This window comes from Anoplopoma fimbria, chromosome 5, assembly GCF_027596085.1.
Source record: "Anoplopoma fimbria isolate UVic2021 breed Golden Eagle Sablefish chromosome 5, Afim_UVic_2022, whole genome shotgun sequence".
Lineage (NCBI taxonomy): Eukaryota > Metazoa > Chordata > Actinopteri > Perciformes > Anoplopomatidae > Anoplopoma > Anoplopoma fimbria.
This window is the reverse complement of record NC_072453.1, coordinates 16,883,844-16,905,691: the sequence shown is the minus strand read 5'-3', so window position 1 is coordinate 16,905,691 and position 21,848 is coordinate 16,883,844. Positions and strand designations below refer to the sequence as shown.

The 21,848-nt window shown below is 44.1% G+C and overlaps 1 protein-coding gene across 1 annotated transcript; it reads right to left on the bottom strand.

Annotated features, from left to right (window-relative positions):
- Positions 1-1,292: 1,292 nt before the first annotated feature.
- hs3st3b1b (heparan sulfate (glucosamine) 3-O-sulfotransferase 3B1b) lies at positions 1,293-20,788 on the bottom strand. Its single transcript, XM_054598524.1, has 2 exons — positions 20,045-20,788; positions 1,293-4,422 (listed from the first exon to the last, which is right to left on the bottom strand). The coding sequence occupies exons 1-2, from the start codon at positions 20,563-20,565 to the stop codon at positions 3,804-3,806; spliced, it is 1,140 nt and encodes a 379-aa protein (XP_054454499.1). The 5' UTR covers positions 20,566-20,788; the 3' UTR covers positions 1,293-3,803.
- Between the last annotated feature and the right edge of the window lie 1,060 nt (positions 20,789-21,848).

Genomic DNA, 21,848 nt, shown 5'->3' with positions numbered 1-21,848 from the left:
GTAACTAAAAAGAGCAAAGACTCAAACTCTAACATGCATGATACCACGAGCAGTAACTTGTAATGGTGGAGCAGAGGTCCCTGGTTTCACCTGCAGGAAAGGTTTCCTGGCAACAGGTTGCTACATCATGGACGACTTCAGGTTTGAAGTGCACCTGTGTGGCCCCCAGCTGAAGGTATGATGTAGAGGCTCCTCTCTGGATCCAATCAGCAGCAACAGAGTGTCAGAACGACATAGTTTCCTCCAGGAAGTCATCTTGAAGTGATATAATCAGACCTTGTGGCTAGCTTGCCAATTAAATGCGATATTAGTGAGCTTCTAGCAGCCATGCAGAGTCAAATTGGAGTGGGCGGGGCTTATGTCATGTGACAAGTGTCAATACATTAAAGGGTCAGTTCACCGAAACGACACAACATATATGTCTCACTTCTACAGGTGTCTGGCTGTTCAGATGGTTTTGGTTAAATTGACCCAGGTTTCAGGAAGTCTTTCTCCTCCACCAAACCAGACACAGGTGAGTGGAGTTATGACGGTGGTAAACACAGCGTTGATCCAGAAACAGTATGCCCCCATATGTATTCTTGCATTTTAACATACTAAATCATGAATCTTATTTTCACGAAATTATTATTATTTACACTGTCTTTATTTATTGTGCTTTACATATTATTGTGCACTTATTTATTTTATTTTTTTCCATATTGCAGTATAAAGCACATTTAATGCACATACTTTTACATAGTTCTTTCTATTTTAACAAACATGTACATATATATACATATATATATATATATACATATATATGTTTTGATTTGTGATTACTCTAAATGACCCAGATAAATAAATAGAACAGTTTAAATAGGGGTTATTTCTTTTCTAACCCAAATGTACTTTTTCAAAGCTTTGGGCACCACAGAATATATCCCATTATCTTTAAATTACTAGGATGGGGGGTTTGTATTATTGTTTTTGCAATTTGGGTAAACCTACCCTTTTATATCCCAATGATTTATCTGCACTCATACTCTCAGTAAACTCAAGTAAGACAATGGACACACTCAAGTTGTTTATTTCTCCAAACCCAACAGAAGTACAGTTAATGCCAGTTTCTGCTAGTACACTTTATGCCAAGGATTTTATGAGATATTTTATGAAATATAACCTTAGTCATCATGACCTTTAAAGGAAGTACTGATTTTAAAGAATGCTTACTTTTGAGGGTGTAATTTTCCAACAAAAGTAAAAAAGACTTCAAAAGAGAACCAAGGAAATGAAAGTCAGGCACAAGAGGATTTGGTAAAATATATACTTTTTATTTATTTCTTCATACAAAGAAATATTTTGAATGTTCAGTATTTAATCATCTAGAAACATCTGTTCCATTTTACTTTTGCATTGTGTAAAATTAATTCCTTTGATGTACATACCACAAAATACTTGATTTACATGTCTTTTTCATTTTTGTACATACAGATCTGCTAGACTAAATACATATTATATGTGGGGTAAGACAAACATTTTTTAACATTTTTAGATCTCAAAACAGGTTGAATAAAACTCAACCATAACCGATGCAGCAACACGAGTAAACCCGTGAGTGCGAGTTGTTTGTTTTGTTTTCATGAATCCCTCAGTTACATGAACTTGACCGGAATTTAAATGCAGTTCTCCATCAATTACAGGGGAAACGTCAGACTTTTCCTTCCAGAATGTGACAGCTTGCTGAGAGAGGTTATCATAAATGCTTTTTAAATAATCAAACATTGCACTGAGGAGAGAAGGGGGGATGAAGGCTTTCTCTACATACATTCTCACTGAAATGAATGAAAGTAAAGGACAACAAGCCTCCATCTCCCCTGCTACCAAACATTGGTTTGAGGCTAAACCAGCTAGCTGGTTTCAACTGGAAAATAAGAGAAATAGCTGAATTGGGTTCTCTCCGTCTTAATGACAGGAGCAGGCTAACTGTGTTGTATTCGATATTCAAAGAGGCACAGCATTTTTTTTTTAACTTGAAAAAGAAACAGAGAGACAATCACATGTAACTTTAAGTGAGTGACAATCTGACCTTTGAACTTGATCTGAGGGTCTTTTAGTGTGAGGGTAGGTTGTACATTCAGTCTGGGCCCTGCTTAAACACATGAAGCCTCTGGATGCTAATAACCCCTTCCCACTATCCCTGCATTTTCATGATGGCCACCACATTGAGCATGCATAGCATAGCATAGCATAGCATAGCATAGTGTAGCATAGCGTAGCATAGCACAGCATAGCAATAGCTGCCTCCCCCCTGCGCCTTTATATATTAGCGTGCCAACCGCTGCAAAGGGACAGTGCAGCACATCAAAGAGTGATAACTATGCGTTCTCTTGCATATCAAGAATTCAAAGAGGCGATGCAGGGAGGGGTGGGGGGGGCAGAGATAGCGACTCAAGCTGTGTGAAACGTGATATCAACCCGAAGGTTTTTTGTTTTTTTTGGCAACGAGTAGAGAGTTGTGAGAGGTGTGAGGATGAGTGAATAAGGCATAAAGTATATCGGCCATGGACGATGGCACATGAGGTTTTTCTGACGACTAGAGAGGTTAGAACCCCCCCCCCCCACCCACCCACCGACCACCCCGCCTGAGGCAATTCTTGCCGTGCTGAGAGTGCTTCACACATAACCTTTCCTCTTCCTTTGATCTATTTAGTCTGGGGCTTGGTGGACTTCTGTTTGAAGGAGCGCTATTTCAGTGAGGCGAAGCCAAGTTGTTGTCATCTTTTCTATCTTTACGCTCGACTCCTGGCAGACATGCCTCTGCTACCTCACGCAAAGAAGTTTTTGGTTCTTACAGTGAAAACAAGGCACCCACTCCCCCCCGCACCTCACCACTCGGGCTCTGCTCTACAAATCAAATGCCTCTCAAGGAAATTTGATTGAGACTTTGTGTGACCTTTGAACTGAGCGGATAGGGCGAGGGCCTGGCTCTCAGCCAGCACTGCTTCTAATGGGGAGTTAGAGAGCGGAGGCCTCGATCGATCTGCCAGTTACCTTTACCCGATTAGCATAATGTTAACATGGGCCCTTATGTGGTCCGGGATGGGATTTACCGTTTGATGGATGGGCCATTCATTAGAGCAGGCAGCAGGAGCACTGAGAAAGGAAAGGGCAGCTGTATACTTTAAGCATGAGTGACACAATGAGGATCAATTAGGCCTATTGATCCAAGTGTTATTGAGTGGAAAGGGACATGAGATCTGCAGCTAAGGCCTATGCCAGTGCAGGAAAATTGGATTGCAAAGTAACTGGAAGGTCTGCGTTGCGGTGAAACGCACGTTATAGAAGAATCGCACTCTCAATGAGGGGGTTTGAAAAGGATGAAGGTATGATGCATATATGAATGAGGATGCACATGGATAGGTGTTCTCCACTTCTCTGTGAGCACTCTGTACCCGTAATATGGTGCTTTTGACATTTTTTCACCCTAATTTCTACTTCAGTCATCGCTGATTTTCTGCATTACGAAGCACCGATGAATCCGCTGAGTTTACAGGACCCCGAGGGAGGGAGGCGAGAGAATTCAGAATTAAAATGAGGAATGTTAAAAACAACACGTGGGCCAGATGTTATGTACAAATATGGTTAGGCAGCTTAGTGAATTAATTGCTTAGAAATAAAAATAAATTATTATAAAATAGATTTCTGTACATTTTACATATATATAGCAACATCTCAGTATCTTGCCATTGAATTACAGAGGGAAAAAAAAATAACTTGTCGACAAATTGACAAACAAAAAGCAGTCTTTCATGACTTTCACATCAATCCCAACCAAAGTTATGTCCTGTCATCTGGTAGAACTTCATGTTGAAGGGCCTGTAGAAGTCCCGTAGCCTCTGCACCACCTCGGGGTCAATGTTCGGATGGGTCCTCCCTTTGGTTTTGCCCAGGCAGTGGGGCTTGCTGCTGCCCTCGGCCTTCTTGAGGCACGGGAAACCCTTGGTCTGGTTGAAGTAAAAGTGTTTGTCCGTGATGATCCTCTTGAGCCCCAGGAAGTCCTGCACGCGGCCCAGCTCTCCGGCCGGGTCGCTGATCAGCCGCTCGCCGCTCACAAACAGGATCTGCTCCATGGGGAAGTACTGCAGCCAGTTGTCCAGGTGCTTGGCGTAGATGCCGATCTGGACGGCGCTCCACGAGGTGTCGATGAGCCCCGTAGTCCTGTTTTTGAAGGTGAGGCTCTCGAAAGAGGGAATGTCGGGCTTCTTGGACAGCGTCTGCGTGTAGTCCGAGATGGCCCTGGTGACGGGGTCCCTCACCACCACGATCAGCTTGGTGTCCCGGGACATGGCGGCGATCCTGGCTGGAGCCTCTCTGGTCACAAAGTAGCTGGGGGTTTTCTCCATGGTGATCTGGCCCTCCAGAGTCTTGGGCATCAGCTCCCTGCAGACAACAAAAAAAAGACTGAGGTTAGGAAAAGGCTGAGGTGGAGCAACGTCTTGCACAATGTAATCAAGTTGATGGTGCGTGTTGTGTCCTGTAATCAATGACTCACTGAGCCTTATTATAGGGCTTGAAAACGAACAGTATTAGTGCAGGCAGCTCGCCAACATCAACATGCTCACTCACTCATAAGACATCTCACATCTGACAGGAAACTCTTGTTTACTACATAATCAAACACAGGGAAACATTTAGAGGAATTTCAAAACATGACCGACCCTGACTTTAACCCTATTAGGGATTAGGAAACTGAATTCCTGAATTCTCTCTCATCATTTTGCATCTAACCTGCTATGTTATTTAATTAATTAATTGATCATTTTCATTATAATTTACCTTTAATTAGCATGTTAATTCCATTATGTGATTTGTCTTCCCTGAGCTCGTCTTTCCTGAAACCTCACTGCTGGATTTAATGTTCCAAAGTGGTCAAGCTTAATCAAAATTCCCCCCCCCCCCCCCCCCCTCTTTAGACCATTGGAGCAAAAAAAAGCACTCTCAATCTGCATGCTAACTCAGGCATAATCGTTTCATGGAGCCCCGCCCATCCGACCAGCAAAACGAAAAAAATCAAACAGGCATCAGTGCTGAAAGATGATTAGGCTTGTTTCAGAAAGGGATTCTGTTTTTTTTTACCGGAGGGGGTTTGGTTTTGGGTGAGAGACTGGCTGATGGGCTTCACACGGATATGTTACACGCAGACATATAATCAAGAGGCACTTGAGAGCAACTGGTTTCGAAGGAGAAGTGAGTGCGTTCTGCTCTCTCAGCATTAGGTTTCACAATTGGTGGCAAACCGCAGCGTCTCCATTATGGCCGAGGCATTAAGAGCGGTTTGACTGACACCGGGACGTGGATCACCTTCTCCTCTTTGGCCCCCCGGCACCAGGAACAAAGCTATGTGTGATGTTTATGTGTTTCTGGTGTTAGATGGATGGGAGGGGACTGGAAACAGTCGAATCAAAGAAACAAAAAAACTCTAGGACAACCAAAAAACAGAAAACATGCAGTTTAAAGCACTCAAAGGAGGGAAAAAACAAAAGGAAGGACGAGATAACCGAGGGCACTTATCAGGGTGAACACGCTCTCACAGATAAGAGTCCTGGTAGCCTGTTGTACCCTGAGCCTCGCCTCTGTTGTTAAAGCTAGGTCACCGATACACCATTGTCTGCTGTGTAACCCTACAGAGCATTTCCACACTGGGAAAGGTAAAAGACGTCGAAACTACAATGTTGGACACATCCTGTACACTCAGAAGTCTGTAATGCTCGATTCTTCCCCAGAGCTTCAGCTGCTCAGCACAAATATCCTCTAAAAGCAGGAATCTAGTTCACGTCCATCCAGCTCATGGCTAATTCATGGAACATCGGCTCTCCATCAATGCACATATTTGTGTGCAGAGAAAGAGGGAACAGTGAGGGAGGAAAGAGAAAACGCCCTGGGTAACGTCAGGTAACCAATAAAAATCGCTTTGTGGAAATAGTGTTGGCAGATTTGTGTAATCCTAATGCAGAGCCAGTGATCTAATTATGATAATATCTTCTTGATTGCTGACACATCAGAGGGGTGAACGGGGCAGACGGGAGGGAAAACAAAGATGTTTCCCAGAGCTCATTCAGCGCCAGACTGCCATCGTAAATAAACAAGCCGGGAATCCAACGGCAGCCGCGCTCCTTTAGTTTTATTACCAAAAATATCCAAGTGTCTTGTGTGCGTGCAACAAATTGTGTGTGATGACATGCAAAGATAATACCATCGGGTTGAAGGCAGTGTTGGGGGGGGGCAGACTGTAGCTTCCCAGTGTTGATTTATACATTGTATATAAAACAAACTCGACTTCAACTGCGTGCTTTTCCCTCATTCTCTCTAGATGCACAATGGTGATACTGCCTGCAAGCTTGTCGTCATTCCTTGTGCTAACATAAAAAATAAAAAAAAGAGTCCAGAGCCGACAGAGGAGGCAAATGGCTTCCCATCTAATCCGATTTCAACATGACAATACGGCGTGGAGATAGGGAGGAGGCCTGAGTTACAATGTGCATAGTGATAGATTATGCTGATCCGAGCTCAGGGATTTTTAAACAAAAATCAAGTGTTGGGGGTTGGAGGAGCATAAAACAAGGAGATGGTTGGGCAGCGAGGGAGAAAGAAAGTGGTGAGGAAACCCAGAAAAAGCGCCAAATCCACAAGAAGAGACCCCCCCCCCCACACTCCCCTTATAAAAAATCTCCACCTCTGACTTAACCCGCTCTCTCTGCCAAAGAGGCAAAAAGAGAAAAGAGAAGAGAGGAGGGGACTTTTAGTGGGACAAGTGGCTCTTGGCTGAACAATGCCTATTATGCTCCTTTTTGATTTATGAGGTGCTGCTTTTAAAGATTCCGTCAGCAAACAGGCAATTCTGTGACACCGGCCTCCTCTTTTTTCCTGCTTTTCTTTGAAAGTGAGCCATTGTCCCCGAGCTGAGGGGTGAGCGGGGCAGCGGTCAGGGCAGCGGGGCGGGGGGGTTGGGGGCAGGGTGGAGAGGAGGGGGTTGATAGAGGAGAAGGAGGAGGGAGGGTGGTGCTTATGGAGGGCTGAGTGGAGTCCTTCTCAACCTCGAGTGAGAGAAGCCTTTTGGAGGGCTCTTGAGTGGAACGTGTGCCAAAATTGCCCCGCAAACATCCGCCCGTCTCCCTTAGATACCGAGGCCTCCACAGACGTAGACCGTCCAGTAACGGGAACGGTAAAAACTGTAAATAACTTGACCTCAAACGTCACAACGCTAAACTTTTTCCACGCCTTTGCTTGTGCTTCCCCGTCAGCTTTTCTTTTTTTACCCTCTTGCCTCTCTGCACCTTTCGCCCATTGAGAATATTCCCCAGTTAAAAGACATGCCAAAAACAGCGATAAGACACAAAGCAGAAGCCCTTGTCACATGACGGCATCAAACAGGGGGGGCCCCCGCCGAGTGGCCCTTTGGCCTGTGTTTTTTCTAAAGAGCCCTCATCCTGCTGGAGATAAACGGCAGGCAGGAAAAAGGGTTATTTCTGTCTGATGCCTCTGCCTCCCTCCTGTCATGTTTGATATGACGATAACGGGCTGCCACGGAGCTCACGCAGCATCCCTGACAAAATCACTGGTTGTTGCCCGCAGACAAAAGGATAAAGCTATTTGGCGCCCGTCACGTCGATTTTTCTGTTCGATACAAAGGGGTTTCAATTGTCTCACGTGTCTGGATGTTGAAAGCATTTGAATCTCAAATTAGGGTTTGTTTATTTGAATACAGACAAATCAGAGGGCACTTTGTATCCACCAGCAAAGGGAGGGTGTGGCTGTGCTCATAAGGGCATTTAATGCTAAAGGTGTCTTGTTTCTATGGCTTGAAGACCCTGGAGCGAGTGTTATCTCCCCGTGGGAGGTAACAACACCAAAAACAACAGCGTGCACTGAACAGTGTTCTAAGTAGAGGCCGGATTAACCAAAATAATCAAACAAATCCGCTACGGTCGGCTAATCAAGCGGAATTGACTTTTACGTCCTGAAATCCAGAGTTTCCTTTCCATTAAACCACCCAGTCTCCACTCTTCACCCCGTTCTCCCTCCCATTGATCCCAGAGGTTCCCCTGACCCCCTGACAATCAGGACCGCGAGGTCCGATAGCAAAGTGACACTTCACAAGTGGGAAGACGGAGAGGGAGGAAATGAGGGAAGAGGTACTGAAAGGCTGCCTTTCTTTTCCCAGGGCCCCTTTGCCCGAGCCCTTCACATGAACCAAAGCGGTGGACGTACGAGCATTTTCAGGAAATACAAAGAAGCATCTTTATTCCTCATTGGATGATGAGGATCTTGAGCAGCACTTGTTCGTTCATGGTCAAATCGCGTTGTAAGTTTGATCTTTTTGCCGACGGAGAAAACAAGCATTTTGAGTGCAAACGAAATGCATACATTTCCAAAAACGATTTGTGGAAAAATCTCTCTCCTGGTGCTGAAAACCCAGCGGACAGGATGATAGATGATACTTGCAGATATGGAGGGTTCCTTGCATGAATTTGTGGATGAGTCACCAGTAAATAAAAGCAGTGCTCATTACCAGCGCTCCCTTTTAAAGCTTGCGGCAGGAGAAGCCTACATGCTATGAAATGGAACTGAAGTGAGCAAAATGTTTATGTAACACACATACCGACGCATGGACACACACACACACACACAAACACACTATGGGCACTACAAAGAGGCTGCTGGCTCACTGAATATTTTTCAAAGTAGCATTTAAGCTCATACAGAAAACCAGGCATTTTGAAAAATACAGTCTGACATTATATTTAACCACAGAGCTTCGGCTTTGGCTGTAAATTGAAAAGAATAGAGAAGACGGTTTATGACGCAGCCATAGTTACAGAAGCTTCATCTGGTCTTCTCCTTCAAGCCCTCGGAGTGGAGTCCAGGTGTTAGTATGTGGCCACTTAGAGCTTTCTGACAGTTCATTTCCTGGCTGAGAAGAGCCAGAGACCTCTGCTTAAATCTGAGACCTCGCAGGAGTGCAGGTTGAAGTGGGGTCTGTGTGTATCTGCATCTCATACGTCTTATCCACAAGTGTCCATCTACATGTGTCTTTAACACCTGTTTGTAACCCGATACCAGCACGATGAGCCCAGAGTGATGCTGCAGCTCCATCAGCCTGATCAGAGTCATCCGTCAGGGCTCCTCCCGAGCCCGAGGTTTCAAATGAACAGGCTCACTGAATAATGGTGTCACTGGAAACCTCTGGAAGGTGGCTGAGTGGAAGCCCCTCCGAATCATCCGTCTGCTAAAAGGATTAATAATGCAGGCCGGCCTGGTATCACACACACTCAGACCTGGATGGGATGCTGCAGTTTTAAAGGAGGGGAGGAAAGCTAAATGCCTCCTCCAGATTATATGGGTCAGTGTCCTACGGAAGTAGTTTAAGGTGCTAACGCTAGTATTTCTATTCCTTGTTGTTTTTCCATTGTTATATTTTAAGATACTGTTGGAGGTATACTGTATGAGCACAGAGAGAGAAAGTTATATTTTTGACAAATTTAAGAAAGAATTTGGTTTGGATCTGTCGGTGTTGATCAACGTAGCGTCATCTCTGACGCTTCAATTGGATTCCTGATATGTATCTGATAATGTATACCAGAGGCTTTGTACCCAAGTCCCAAGTCAAGACAGAGTAATAGATTAAATTTACAAAAATCATGGAATGCTTTATAAAAATGTGTATTTATCTGTTAAAACAATAGCAAATGAATTGAAACATAAAAAAAAGTACAATTAATTTGTTGCACACTTTTTTAAGCTTTGTGCTTAGGGGAGGGTGTTTTAAGTCAAAAGGCATCGTCATCTGTGTTTAAGTCCCAGTTCCTTTTGATTTTGTTAAGTTGAGTCTAAAGTCATCAAATTTGGGAGAGGGATCCAATTTCTGTAGATCCTCCAATTCTAAAAAGATGAATAAAATAAAATAAAAAAGCCTGAAAGCCAATGCTTATTTACCCCAACAGGCTAACATGTAAAAGGACAAGTTACAGAAGATTAGAACATTTCTACAAACGAGAGAGAGAGAAGGGAGTCTGGGACAACACGATCTAAGGTCAAAGTATTACGCAGCGGCTACCAAATGAAGCTTCTCCAGAACGGACTGGTACGAGCCTTCAACTCGTTTCTCGCTCAGTGACACTTTGACACCCGGAGTCCTGATCTGGTTGATAAATGCAGCTCCCAGAACCCCTTAACTCCATCAAGAAGTTGCACTGTGTCAAAGCAGCCTGGGAATCTACTGACCCTCCGTGTAAACAGAGCAGTTAACCCGGCCGACGCTAACCCGTCCATCCATCATCTCTCACTGGAATCAGGGAGTCATGCTCCGCCAGAGTGGACCTTTTTTCTTTATCTTAAATGTGTGTTTGTAAGAGTGTGGAGGAGAGGGAGACTGAATGACGGAGAGAATGTGAGTAAATGAGGGAGGAAAATACAGAGAGAGGGGGAGTCGTGCGGTCACAGACCATCCAGACCTGGTTTTGGGCTCAAACCCAGCCTGGTTTTGGAGGCAACATCAGACGCTATCGAAGTAGAATAAATAAATAAAGAACTAACCACCACATATCATGTCATGGACTACATGGGGTCAGACACCCAACAGCATATTACCCCCAGCCACAGCTTCAGATACCCCCCTCCATCACCTCCTGAAAATACTAAAGTGAAGCTGAAACATTCTACTTATGTGGTTCCTTGTGATGGGCAGCATCGCAGAGGCATGACAGGCACAAGTTATTCAATTTGGCGAGTAATTATCATTCCTCCCGCTCGGAAAATCTGTTTTTGAGTATATTTGTTGCTGTTTGGCACGTTGGGAAAACAACACAGCCATAAGGTTTTTTATTTTCAGGGCCTGGAACCACATCGGCCTGTGGCCAAAGACGGCTGCAAGGAATAACCGAGTGTTAATAACCCTGCAGTGAAGCGAAGGAGTCCACCACCATGTGGTATAAATAAAACAGAGGAGCTGGTGAGAGGTGGAGGGGAGAGAACGTGGATACTCCTCCTCCCTTTCCTCTCATGAATGTGCAACAGCATGCCGACTTCAAGCTTTTAAAGATGTCCGTCCCTCCCCCCCCCCCCCCAAAAGAAAAGCATAATTTCTTCTGGCTTAAGAGAGGTGAAAGATCCCATCGTTTTTAGCGACGCTTAACTCAACATCTCCCCGCTTTGTCACCTGACGTCAGGCTGAGACACTCGCTCTCTTTGAAATCCACCACTTGGTGACAATGACCCAGAATTTGTTTAGCGCTTGTAATCCTCACTAATCAGTGTGTTTGCTCTGGGTGTTTGCTGAAGGTGTTAGCCCTGAAGCTAGGCCACACATTCCAGCGCTCCATCAGGATCGGGGCGCGACCGGCTGACAGCGCGGACGGGGAATAAAACCCATGAACCGTGACAGGATAAAAAAAAAAACAAGAGGGGAAAAACAACAATGAAGGGCTGCAGGTGGAGCATGGGCTTGTGTGTGTGTGTGTGAGTGTGTGTGTGTGTGTGTGTGTGTGTGTGTGTGTGTGTATATCTGTGTGTTGTTGTGCAGGCAGAATCAGCCATTCTGACTGATTTCCTGACACTTGACATGCACCAAGAGGCACACGACTCCTTGATCTAGCTACAGAAAAGATGAATAAAAGATGAAACAGACTCAAGAAGAACATAGGCTACATGCCACCACCCCCCACTCCCTAGACGCACACACACACACACACACACACACACACACACACACACACACACACACACACACACACACACACACACACACACACACACACACACACAGATGGAGATGGAGAAGGCTGCTTTGCATCCTGTTTGAATTGCCTGTCATCCGTAACTGCCTGCACACCTTTTTGAAGACAGGTGAACTACAAAGTGTGTTTGTGAGGAAGAGGGGATTTCCTCTCCACTGTATGTCACTCAGTGAGCTTCCTGCCTGTTTGCACTCTTATTATTATTATTATTATATATTTCTTTCGCTTCCTCACACTGCAGCTGTTGTTGCAGGTTAATGGTTTACAAATTCCTGAAGACGACCTGCCTCCCGAAGCAAACGTGTAATTAGCCAAATTGAGTAACGATAGCACCGGTCGCGACAATTAACATGCTCCTTTCAGAGAAGGAAAGATTGGCAGCAGAAATCCTCGGGCTATCCTTCAGTTTTCTTTGGATTCGAGCCTAGATCTTGTCTACTGCAATATCTCGGAGCGCCGCGAAGACAAGATAATTACTGCTAAGAACATCAGGCCATGTTTTAACCATTTCTGCCACGACGTGCTGCCAAAAGACGTCGACATCAGCGCTAGTTTTCAGTATTTCATCTTCAGGAGCACGACGGCAAATGTTTTCACCCCTCCGCTGCGTCTCTATCAGCGAGCCTCTCGGTCAGAAGTGACACAGGATCTGCTCTGACTCTGTGCCAGAAGGCTATTTTGTGAAGGGAGTAGAGGAGCGATATTTGAGAAATGCCAGATTCAAACTATACGTCTTCTCTTTGCCAGAAGACTTCAGAAGATGTTTGTTTTCAACAGCAAAACAAAGTATTTTTTCTTCTGTATCACTTTGTATCCACTTAGCTTTTTTCCAGAATTAGAAAAGCACTAGCATACCATAGCCAAGAGTGAGCAGTGCTCCACATTTCTCAACTGAGATTTCAACTATGATTTGGATAAATGTGCCAGATTTCTTTTACATTTAAGTAAGTCCAGTAGTTTATGAGATAACTGCTGATACAGAATGCTCAACAAGGTCCTATTCACAATGTTAAGAGAGAGAGAGAGATTTTAAAGAGGAAAAAAATAACCCACACAGACACCCTGCTTGTTCCTAAACCCACAACTTAACCTTTTGACACAATTTTAATGTTGCAAAGTTTTCGGATATCCTGCTCTTTTTTGGTTGTTATTGCACAAACGTAGCAGTGTGATAGTTTCTGCTGCGTCCAAGAGATACAGCCTGTGGTTTCCAGATTCTGATCAGTTCAAGAACCAGGGGAGAGAAAAACTATACTCGTCGGGTGGGAAAATAATTGGAAGTGAGTTGAGTTTGGCCAAGTTGTCTTGGAGCCGGGGCTGAAGTGTTCGGCTCTTATGAGGGAGACCAACATCTCTACGGAGAGAGTGACTAGTGTCGAGCTGCCGCGGCGCAGGGAGACAACTCGGGCCTTATAATGAGGCTCTGCTCTTTTACTGCCGGGCTAATGGAAACCTCGGGAGACCTCCGCCGCTCTCTCTCTCTCTCTCTCTCTGTCTCTCTGTGTGTGTGTGTCCTCTTCCCAGAGGCAGGCACACTCTAATGGCTACCTCTGGGACTTAATACCTGGGACAAGTGAAGCTTTACAGGTTTACTGTCATCACTTTCTCCTCCTCCTCAACCTCCTCCTCAATTACATTTTCTTTTTCGTTTCGGAAAGCAGTGAGGACCTCCCTGCCTAACCTATCTTTAACAGCGAATGATTAACAAAACCGTATTAAGAGTGTTGCTCCGAGCCTCCAGGGAAACTTTTTTTTTATGCGCTAAAGAGGGTTTATTTAGCAGCAATGAGTGACCATTAACTCTGGAGGGAGGATGTCTGGTTGTGTTCTGACATGTGCAACAACATCCAAATTATCACCTCATTAAAATGGAACCTAATTCACACGAGGGAGCGCAGAGGGAGGGTTCGTGCGCTTCCTTTTCTTCCTCCAATAATACTTCATTACACTTCTTTATGAGTATTTTTCAATGTTGTCGATAATTGAGTAGAAAAGCAAAGACGTTCCGTGGCAGCAGTCACATGAGGCCGGAGTGAAGGAGAACAGTAGTCCACACTTAAACGGCCGTGTGCATGCCTTGTGTTTTTGCTTTTTGAATCCAGTGTTTGACAGCAAATTCCTCTAAAGCTCTGTGGCCTTTTATCCTCAGCTCCAGCGGGAGGTTCCTGTCTTTGGCGGCCATATTGTCTTCACTGGTGTGGGCAGTGCTCACTGGACACCATCAGGAGGTGGAGGGGGTGGGGGGGGGGAGGCAGGGCCACCACAGTCCAGCGCCGCCACTCCCCTCTCCACAGGTCTCCCCTTTCACAATTAACCGCTTGTAATTTGGGGGATGAAAGCTGCCTTTTCTCCGTTTCACTCTCCCTTCTCGGGGTGAGGCAGGCCAGCTTAGGCGGTGAGGGGGGGGAGAGAGGGCCTCCGTCCCTCAACGCTGACCAAAAGCCACTCGTGGTCAGCGAGGCCCAGCAGCAAAGCCCCCGCCTAGGATCGGGCAAACCGAGCATGTGACACTATTCTTGCACACCAGCAGAGCGAGTGCACAGCTGGAGAACGGCTACAAGAAGCCCATAAGGGAGGGATTTGAGGGTGACGTTTTGGGGGAGGACCTGGGAGGCACTGAGGGGGGGGACAGGCTGCCATTAACAAATAATCCACTCATCTGGGAACACAAGGTGGTAAGTTTAGCCAACACAGAGGCACAGTTTCAAACTGCCTGTTTTTCTAGTTGGCCGTTACGGTGGAGGATTTGGGTGGAGGATTTGGGTGGAGGATGTGGACCTGCTGTCAGCTGGTCGGTTGGACGGCCGCTCGGTCCCCGATGAGCCGCGGAGTTCCGGGAATCAGGAAACAAACAGAGCGCCAAAGTATCTCATCATCTGATTCCATCTTTGTCCTCTCTGGAGCTGTAGCTGTGTTGGAGGCTCTTAATGTTTAGGTGCTGACAGATTCTGTCAAACGCAGAGTTGTAAAACCAAACATCATCCATAAATCAGTGTGCTTAAAAAAACTCTGATGTCACACTTTTGTTTCGTGCGAGGGAGCGGCTATAAAATCCCCAGCGGGGCTCGTTGGTTCCAGCAGCTTTCTGTAGCTCTGCAGATGGTCATCACACAGACCCTGTCAGAGAACAGACGTGGGTCTGACCCCAGTCAAAGGCCCTTAACCCATCTCTGCACATTACCTCCAATCAGGCCTGACCGATCAATACCGGCCATCCCAGAGGAGAGAGGCCACGCTGACATGTGTGCACGCCGTCTGAGCGTTTTCATTCCTTTGTGACTGGAGAACACTCGTACTCGCGGCTCCGCAGCTGAGCTTGTCACAACACTTTAAATGTATCGGGTTTCAACATAACCTCCCATGTATGCAAACATCAGCGCAAGAGGGGGGTTACGATTTGATGCCCTTCACTGGGGCTCCAAAGAACCAGGTGGCCTCTTTGGGAGGAAGGAAGGAAGGGAGGGCGAGGTCAGTGGCAACAGAGAGTGGATGGGTCACCTACATGGAAATAGGAGCACCCCCCGTGGTGAGCGGATAAAAGGGGGTGCACCCATCCAGAACTGTGCCCGACATGGCCAGGAGCAGCAGTCTGACTCAGGCTCAACAACCACCAGAGGGGGGGGGGCTTTAGATAACGCCTTTCAAACAGCGCAGACTTCCACAAGCATTATTTTTAATTTTTAAAAGAGCCTCCTTTTCAACAATGCCCCACTTTTTTTCTGTGTTGCACTATAAGCAGCGTTGACTGACTTTGCTCCGTCGGTCTGTTTACCTCCACTGTGTTTTATCACGGACTAGATACAAAGGTTGACCAGAGAGACATCCGGCTCGGGGATGGCGCCGGTTCCAATCCCACCAGTCCCTCGACAGCGACTGAAGCCTAACCTTTGATCACAAACCACATCACACAAGGGCTGAAGATTGTATAGCTCAGTGTGTGTGCCCAACGTTATATATATACTGCATTCTTATGGCTCATAAGCTCATAAGTATTTCACTTTTAAAAAATGTCCTCCAATGGAGATCAACAAATGACATTCCAGAAACACAATCCTACAGAAACAACACCACAGTCCTCATACCACCCATGTGGCCGTTGAACTGTATGACTACGCTCCCTCTGTTCAACGCTGAAGCCCCTCAGAGGGGAGGAGCAACGGCGTCAACACTGCCGGGGCCTGACAGCGAGCTCAGACCAGAGCCCACGACACGACAGCAAAACCACAGCACAGTAATTATATATCAAAGCCCCTTCATAGCCAATGGGGCTAAATGGAATATGAAGAGAGCGACGTGCACCACAGCCTGACAGTCAACAAGAGTTAGGAGTAAATAAAATGCCCCTCGCTTGAGAGAACCAGACTAAACTTTTAGATGTCCGTGTCACAGTTTGTTAAAAGTGACGTGACTTTTCCAAAAGACTCCAGATATAGACACAGATATGTAATGAGCCTGGGAGTCTCACATACTGCTGCTAAACTATAATTAATGGTGATTGTGCTTTTACTTTGGTGCAACTTCCCATAATGTCTAAAAAAATCCTGCATTTCTTCAGGTTGTTTTTTTTTCATGATTTTATAAAAATAAATTGTGGTTTATACACTTTGTCTACTTGTTTTGAATATGTGTCTTCTATATCTTTATATGCTTTCTCTTGTTTTGAAAAGTGCAAAAAGAATGCTTATAATTTTGCTTTTATTGCCACAAATTACTTAGAAGCTAATTATGTTCTTTATTTACTTATTTTATTGTTTATTTTTGCAGCAGTATTAAAACTTAACTATTAAACCAGAGTTAGCTAAAAGCCAATTTGCAACTGTTGTCCCTGGACAGGTAGACAATAAGTACAATACATAAAACAACAGAAAACATAATAGTCCATCAGTGTGACATAATAAATAGAATCAGCAGGATAAATACAATAATAATAATAATGTTATTAACACAAAATAATAATTTTGTGCTAACTTTAGCCTAAGCTTAAGGCTGGTTTTGCAGCAAAGCTTCAAAACATACACACTGCTGACCCCGAGCTCGATTATAATCTGTGTATGAATTATTAATCTTTTCAGGAATCAACATTAATGTATGTGCTGAAGTTAAGTACATTTTGACTTATCAGTTACCAACATTCGACAAACCACTAAACAGGTGCAAACAGAAAAAGAGAAATAATGAAGCGAGGTTCCTGTTCACGCTCCGACTCTCTCTCTGTGTGTGTGTGTGTGTGTGTGTGTGTGTGTGTGTGTGTGTGTGTGTGTGTGTGTGTGTGTGTGTGTGTGTGTGTGTGTGTGTGTGTGTGTGTGTGTGTGTGTGTGTGTGTGTTCCTTGGGGCCGGTTCATGCATGACCTCACTGTGAAAATGTGTACCTCCTGATACAAGGACCCCTCGGTCAAAAGCATGAATCGTGTGTTTGTCTTTGGCACAAATAAAAACTGTCAAAGTGCATCAGAAATCAATAAGACTTGTTATCGCCACCTCCATTCATTCTGAACACCCCCCCACACACACACACACACACACACACACACCCCACACCCCGAGTCTTTTCCTGCTCCCTCTGTGGCTGCATTGACTCGCTGGAATTCCAGCTCTAAATGTGCGTCCATTTGATGGGAGGGGGTGGAGGAGGGGGGGGGGGGCAAAGATGGTGCAAACTAGTTACTAAAGTCGACGGCAGGGAGATTGTGCAAATGAACAAACAAGGAGAGGTGGATTGCTCAACACACACACACACACACACACACACACACACACACACACACACACACACACACACACACACACACACACACACACACATATAAATGACCGTGATTGGATCATATTCCCACAGAATATATTTCAATGCCACGCGATTGTGTGGAACATTCCGGCGTTCATCTCTAGGATCTGGTCCTAATGGGAAACTCTAGAAGCTCAGCAATGAAAGATTTCCTTTCTCGGTCCATCGTCGCTCGAGAAGTAGAATCAGTCAAACTGGTTTTCTTTCTCCACTATGAGGACTGCTTTGCTAACAGCAGCTGTCTCGCTTTTTTTTTTTACTGCAGTTCTTCCGTTAAAGTGTGTAAAAACCCATTCAAGGATCACTTCTATGAGACACAAACAAGTTAATGGACTTTTGTATGGCATTAACGTCTCTGTTTGGGTATCCTGTTGCAGCATGAAATGCCTCAAACCACACAAATGATCTGCAGTGTTCTCAAATAAGTTTTGCTTTCAATGCCGAATCAAAAAAGCACAGTTGTCTGTGTATTTCTGCGAGTCAGACTGAACATATTAGGTTGTTTTTTTGGGACAGCAACAGGAAAGAAAATTAGTTTTCGCTTAAGACAATACGCTTCCATTCCACCTCAACAGAAAAACCTCCAGTCAAGGCTTCTCTACATGGCTCAAAGGGAATTAGATTTCATGGCCTGAAAAACTAGCAGACAGCTCTTCACCCAGAAAAGTTGGGAAACACTTCATGTGGGAGTTAAATAACAAACTCTAAACCCAGAAGTAAAGCTCTGCTTCTATCAAAGGAAAGTTTCGCACAAATCAAAGAACAGTGTCTTTAGTTTTTAATGCTGCCAACACTTGCTTCCTCTATTCGGCTCTTCTTTTTGTGTTTTCATTATGTGCCACATTGATGGGGCCCACGTCGAGGTCTTGCATATTTAACGTGTAGGAAAAAAAAAGCAAATCACAGGAAACCTAAGTTTATTTATATCAATCTGCCAGACGAGCTACTTTAATACTTTTGACAGTTTATACAATATGAAGAAGGGAATATAATTAGCAGATTTTAAGTGGAAGTCGAATAGTCAATTAATGCATTGATTTGGTCATTGGCGTTTTAATATCATAACCTTTGCATGTTTATTTGCATTTAGAATAAACTGAGGAAACGACCTGTCTGATGCATTTACATTAATCTGAAACATTAGCACAGAAATCAAACTGGAGGATGAGAAACACTCGTTTTATTAACACTTTGAGATGTAAACGAGGAGCAGAATGTTAGTCTGTCGACCTCTGGAGATGTTAAGCGGGTTTCACTCTGAGTTTGATGCAGATCCACATTTATTTTTTGTCCCCTCGCACCGTGAAGCTTCAGCTCTGTCAACATTATTACAATAATGTAACATTATTACAATAATGTTGAAAACACTGGAACTGACTTTTCTGTTTTTTTCGATTCTCATAAAGTGAAAGAACAGTTTGCAGACATGATTTAGATCTCATCATCAGTCTGGAATCACAAAGATTTGTGCATTTGAAGCATTAAATGACTTTACAGTCAAATGTGACATTAGTGACCATGAAGGCCACACAACCCTAACAGGAGCTCAAATGTGTCCCATAACGCCAGACCATGGTAAATAAATAAATCTGATTTAATTTATAAAATATATAAATCCATAAATGTGCATTGTGACCCGACAGAGACGCAGCTGCAGTGTTGCTCTGCGTCCAACAGAGATCACTGCGCGTCACACAAACAGGCTGATCTCCAGTCAGCCCAGTACTGTAACAAATAGCTCCAGACACGAACAAACCGGTCTGCCAGCAACACTCACAATTAACAAATGCAATAAATAAAGTAAATTAATATGAGCCAGCAGCCTGAGATGTAGAAGGACTGAACACAGAGTCACAAATATGTCACCGTGTAAAAAACATTTAAATAGTTCACGTTGGGAATAAACTTCAAACTTGCTGGATAATTATAATAATTCAAATAGGCTATATATTCATATAAATCATTTAAACTTTTAAATGAGTTTCCTTTCAAACCAATTTGGAGTGAATGAGCTCCTCAGGCTGCTCGTGTTTCTGGGAGATTAATAAAGAAATAAATATACATTTATTTTTTGCAAATAACATGAATGATTTAATGACTGATGTCAGAAATATGAAGGAGAGAAGCCTCCATGTTTTTATGCATATAAGAAGTGAGTATGAAATATTGCTGACATATGGAATTATAATACATAGACTTAGATACAAACACTATAAATTAAATTAAATGTCTGGCCGGTCAGTGTCAGATCAAAATCTATTTCCAGCTTCATAAAATCATCCAGAGATGTTTCCATGTTTCCATCCTGCACACATGCATTCATCATGCATTCATCATCATCATCATTCTTCATCATTCTTCATCATTCTTCATGCATTCTTCATCATTCTTCTTCATGCATTCTTCATCATTCTTCATCATTCTTCATGCATTCTTCATCATTCTTCATCATCTTCATCATCATAACTGGGTCTCCGGTCCTACCTGTACCACTCCAGCCCGTTCTCATAGTTGCGGTCGAAGAAGTGCGGCTCTGCTCCCACGGCTCTGATGTCTGGATGAACCCGGAGGAACTCCAGCAGAGCCCGGGTGCCTCCTTTCTTCACCCCGATGATGATCGCCTGAGGCAGCTTCTTGCTCCCTGAGCCATTGGAGAAGCTGGACATGGCGCTGGGCTCCGGAGCTCTCTGCCGGACCTCATCCCAGTCCGGCTCGTTATCCAGAAGGTCCCTGGTGGCCCCGGTCCTGATGGACGGCTCCTCATAGTCGCTCTCTATATCCTCCCAGGGCTGAGGCTTGGCCAGGAGTCTGGACACCAGGTCGGTCCTGAGGCTCTCTGTCCTCCTGCCCCGGTAGCCGTCGGCCACCAGACTGGGCATGGTGGCGCAGTAGCCCACGCAGGAGTAGAGCATGTAGAGCCAGACCAAGAACATGATGCTGAGCAGGATGAGCTTCTTCTTCACTGGGCTGGGACACAGGCTGGGACACACCGGGCTATATTCCATAAGCCTTTCGGTTCAGACTCATCTCCCTGCGGCGCATAATGGCCCAACTAGTCCTGGTGGCACCTCCAAGGTCCGCGCGTAATTACGCACATGCTCTCCAAAAAGAAAACCCAAATAAACCCAAATAAACACACTTATGATAATGTATAAGCTCTGCTGTCTATGTGGAGGCTGCAGCAGAGAGGTCCATGGCTGTGGCTGCTCTGTGGAGCTGCTGGTCCGGACGCATCTCAGGTCTGATCAGGACTTCTGCTGGAGGAGGAGAGCTTATAGAGAGACAGGAGCTGGAGGGACAGCTGGGGCAGCCAATAGGTGAGCAGGAGGTGGATGTGAGGACCAATGGGAGGGAGGAGGGGGCGGGGCCTGTCGTGGGAGCAGGAGGTGCGGAGACTCAGCCTGGAGAAGTTTCTTATTGAGGCTCGGACGACAATTAACTCTCGTTTCTTAATTATTACAAACGAGTTTTAAAAAGTTTTTTCTGAAATTGTTTAGATTTTGCAACTTTTTTTTTTTTTTTTTTCCCCAGTTTTTTTTTTTTTTTTTTTTTTTTTTAATTGCTTTTTATTTGTGGCAATAAAAGCAAAAATTTTAAGCATTTTTTTTTTGGCTTTTTAGCTAACTCTGGTTTAATAGTTAAGTTTTAATACTGCTGCAAAAATAAACAATAAAATAAGTAAATAATTAGCTTCTAAGTAATTTGTGGCAATAAAAGCAAAATTGTAAGCATTTTTTTTTTTGCAGAAGAGAAAGCATATAAAGATATAGAAGACACATATTCAAAACAAGTAGACAAAGTGTATAAACCACAATTTATTTTTATAAAATCATGAAAAATGTACTTATTGTCTACCTGTCCAGGGACAACAGTTGCAAATTGGCTTTTAGCTAACTCTGGTTTAATAGTTAAGTTTTAATACTGCTGCAAAAATAAACAATAAAATAAGTAAATAAAGAAATAATTAGCTTCTAAGTAATTTGTGGCAATAAAAGCAAAATTATAAGCATTTTCTTTTTGCACTTTTCAAAACAAGAGAAAGCATATAAAGATATAGAAGACACATATTCAAAACAAGTAGACAAAGTGTATAAACCACAATTTATTTTTTATAAAATCATGAAAAAAAAAAAAACCTGAAGAAATGCAGGATTTTTTTTAGACATTATGGGAAGTTGCACCAAAGTAAAAGCACAATCACCATTAATTATAGTTTAGCAGCAGTATGTGTTACATATCTGTGTCTATATCTGGAGTCTTCTGGAAAACTTTTCACTTTTAACAAAAA

Bases quoted from the DNA above. Each gene is read 5' to 3' on its own strand.
- hs3st3b1b (XM_054598524.1), bottom strand. From the start codon at position 20,565: ATGGAATATAGCCCGGTGTGTCCCAGCCTGTGTCCCAGCCCAGTGAAG. The intron at 4,423-20,044 runs GTAGGACCGGAG...TGTTGTCTGCAG, and splicing joins AACGGGCTGGAGTGGTACAG to GGAGCTGATGCCCAAGACTC.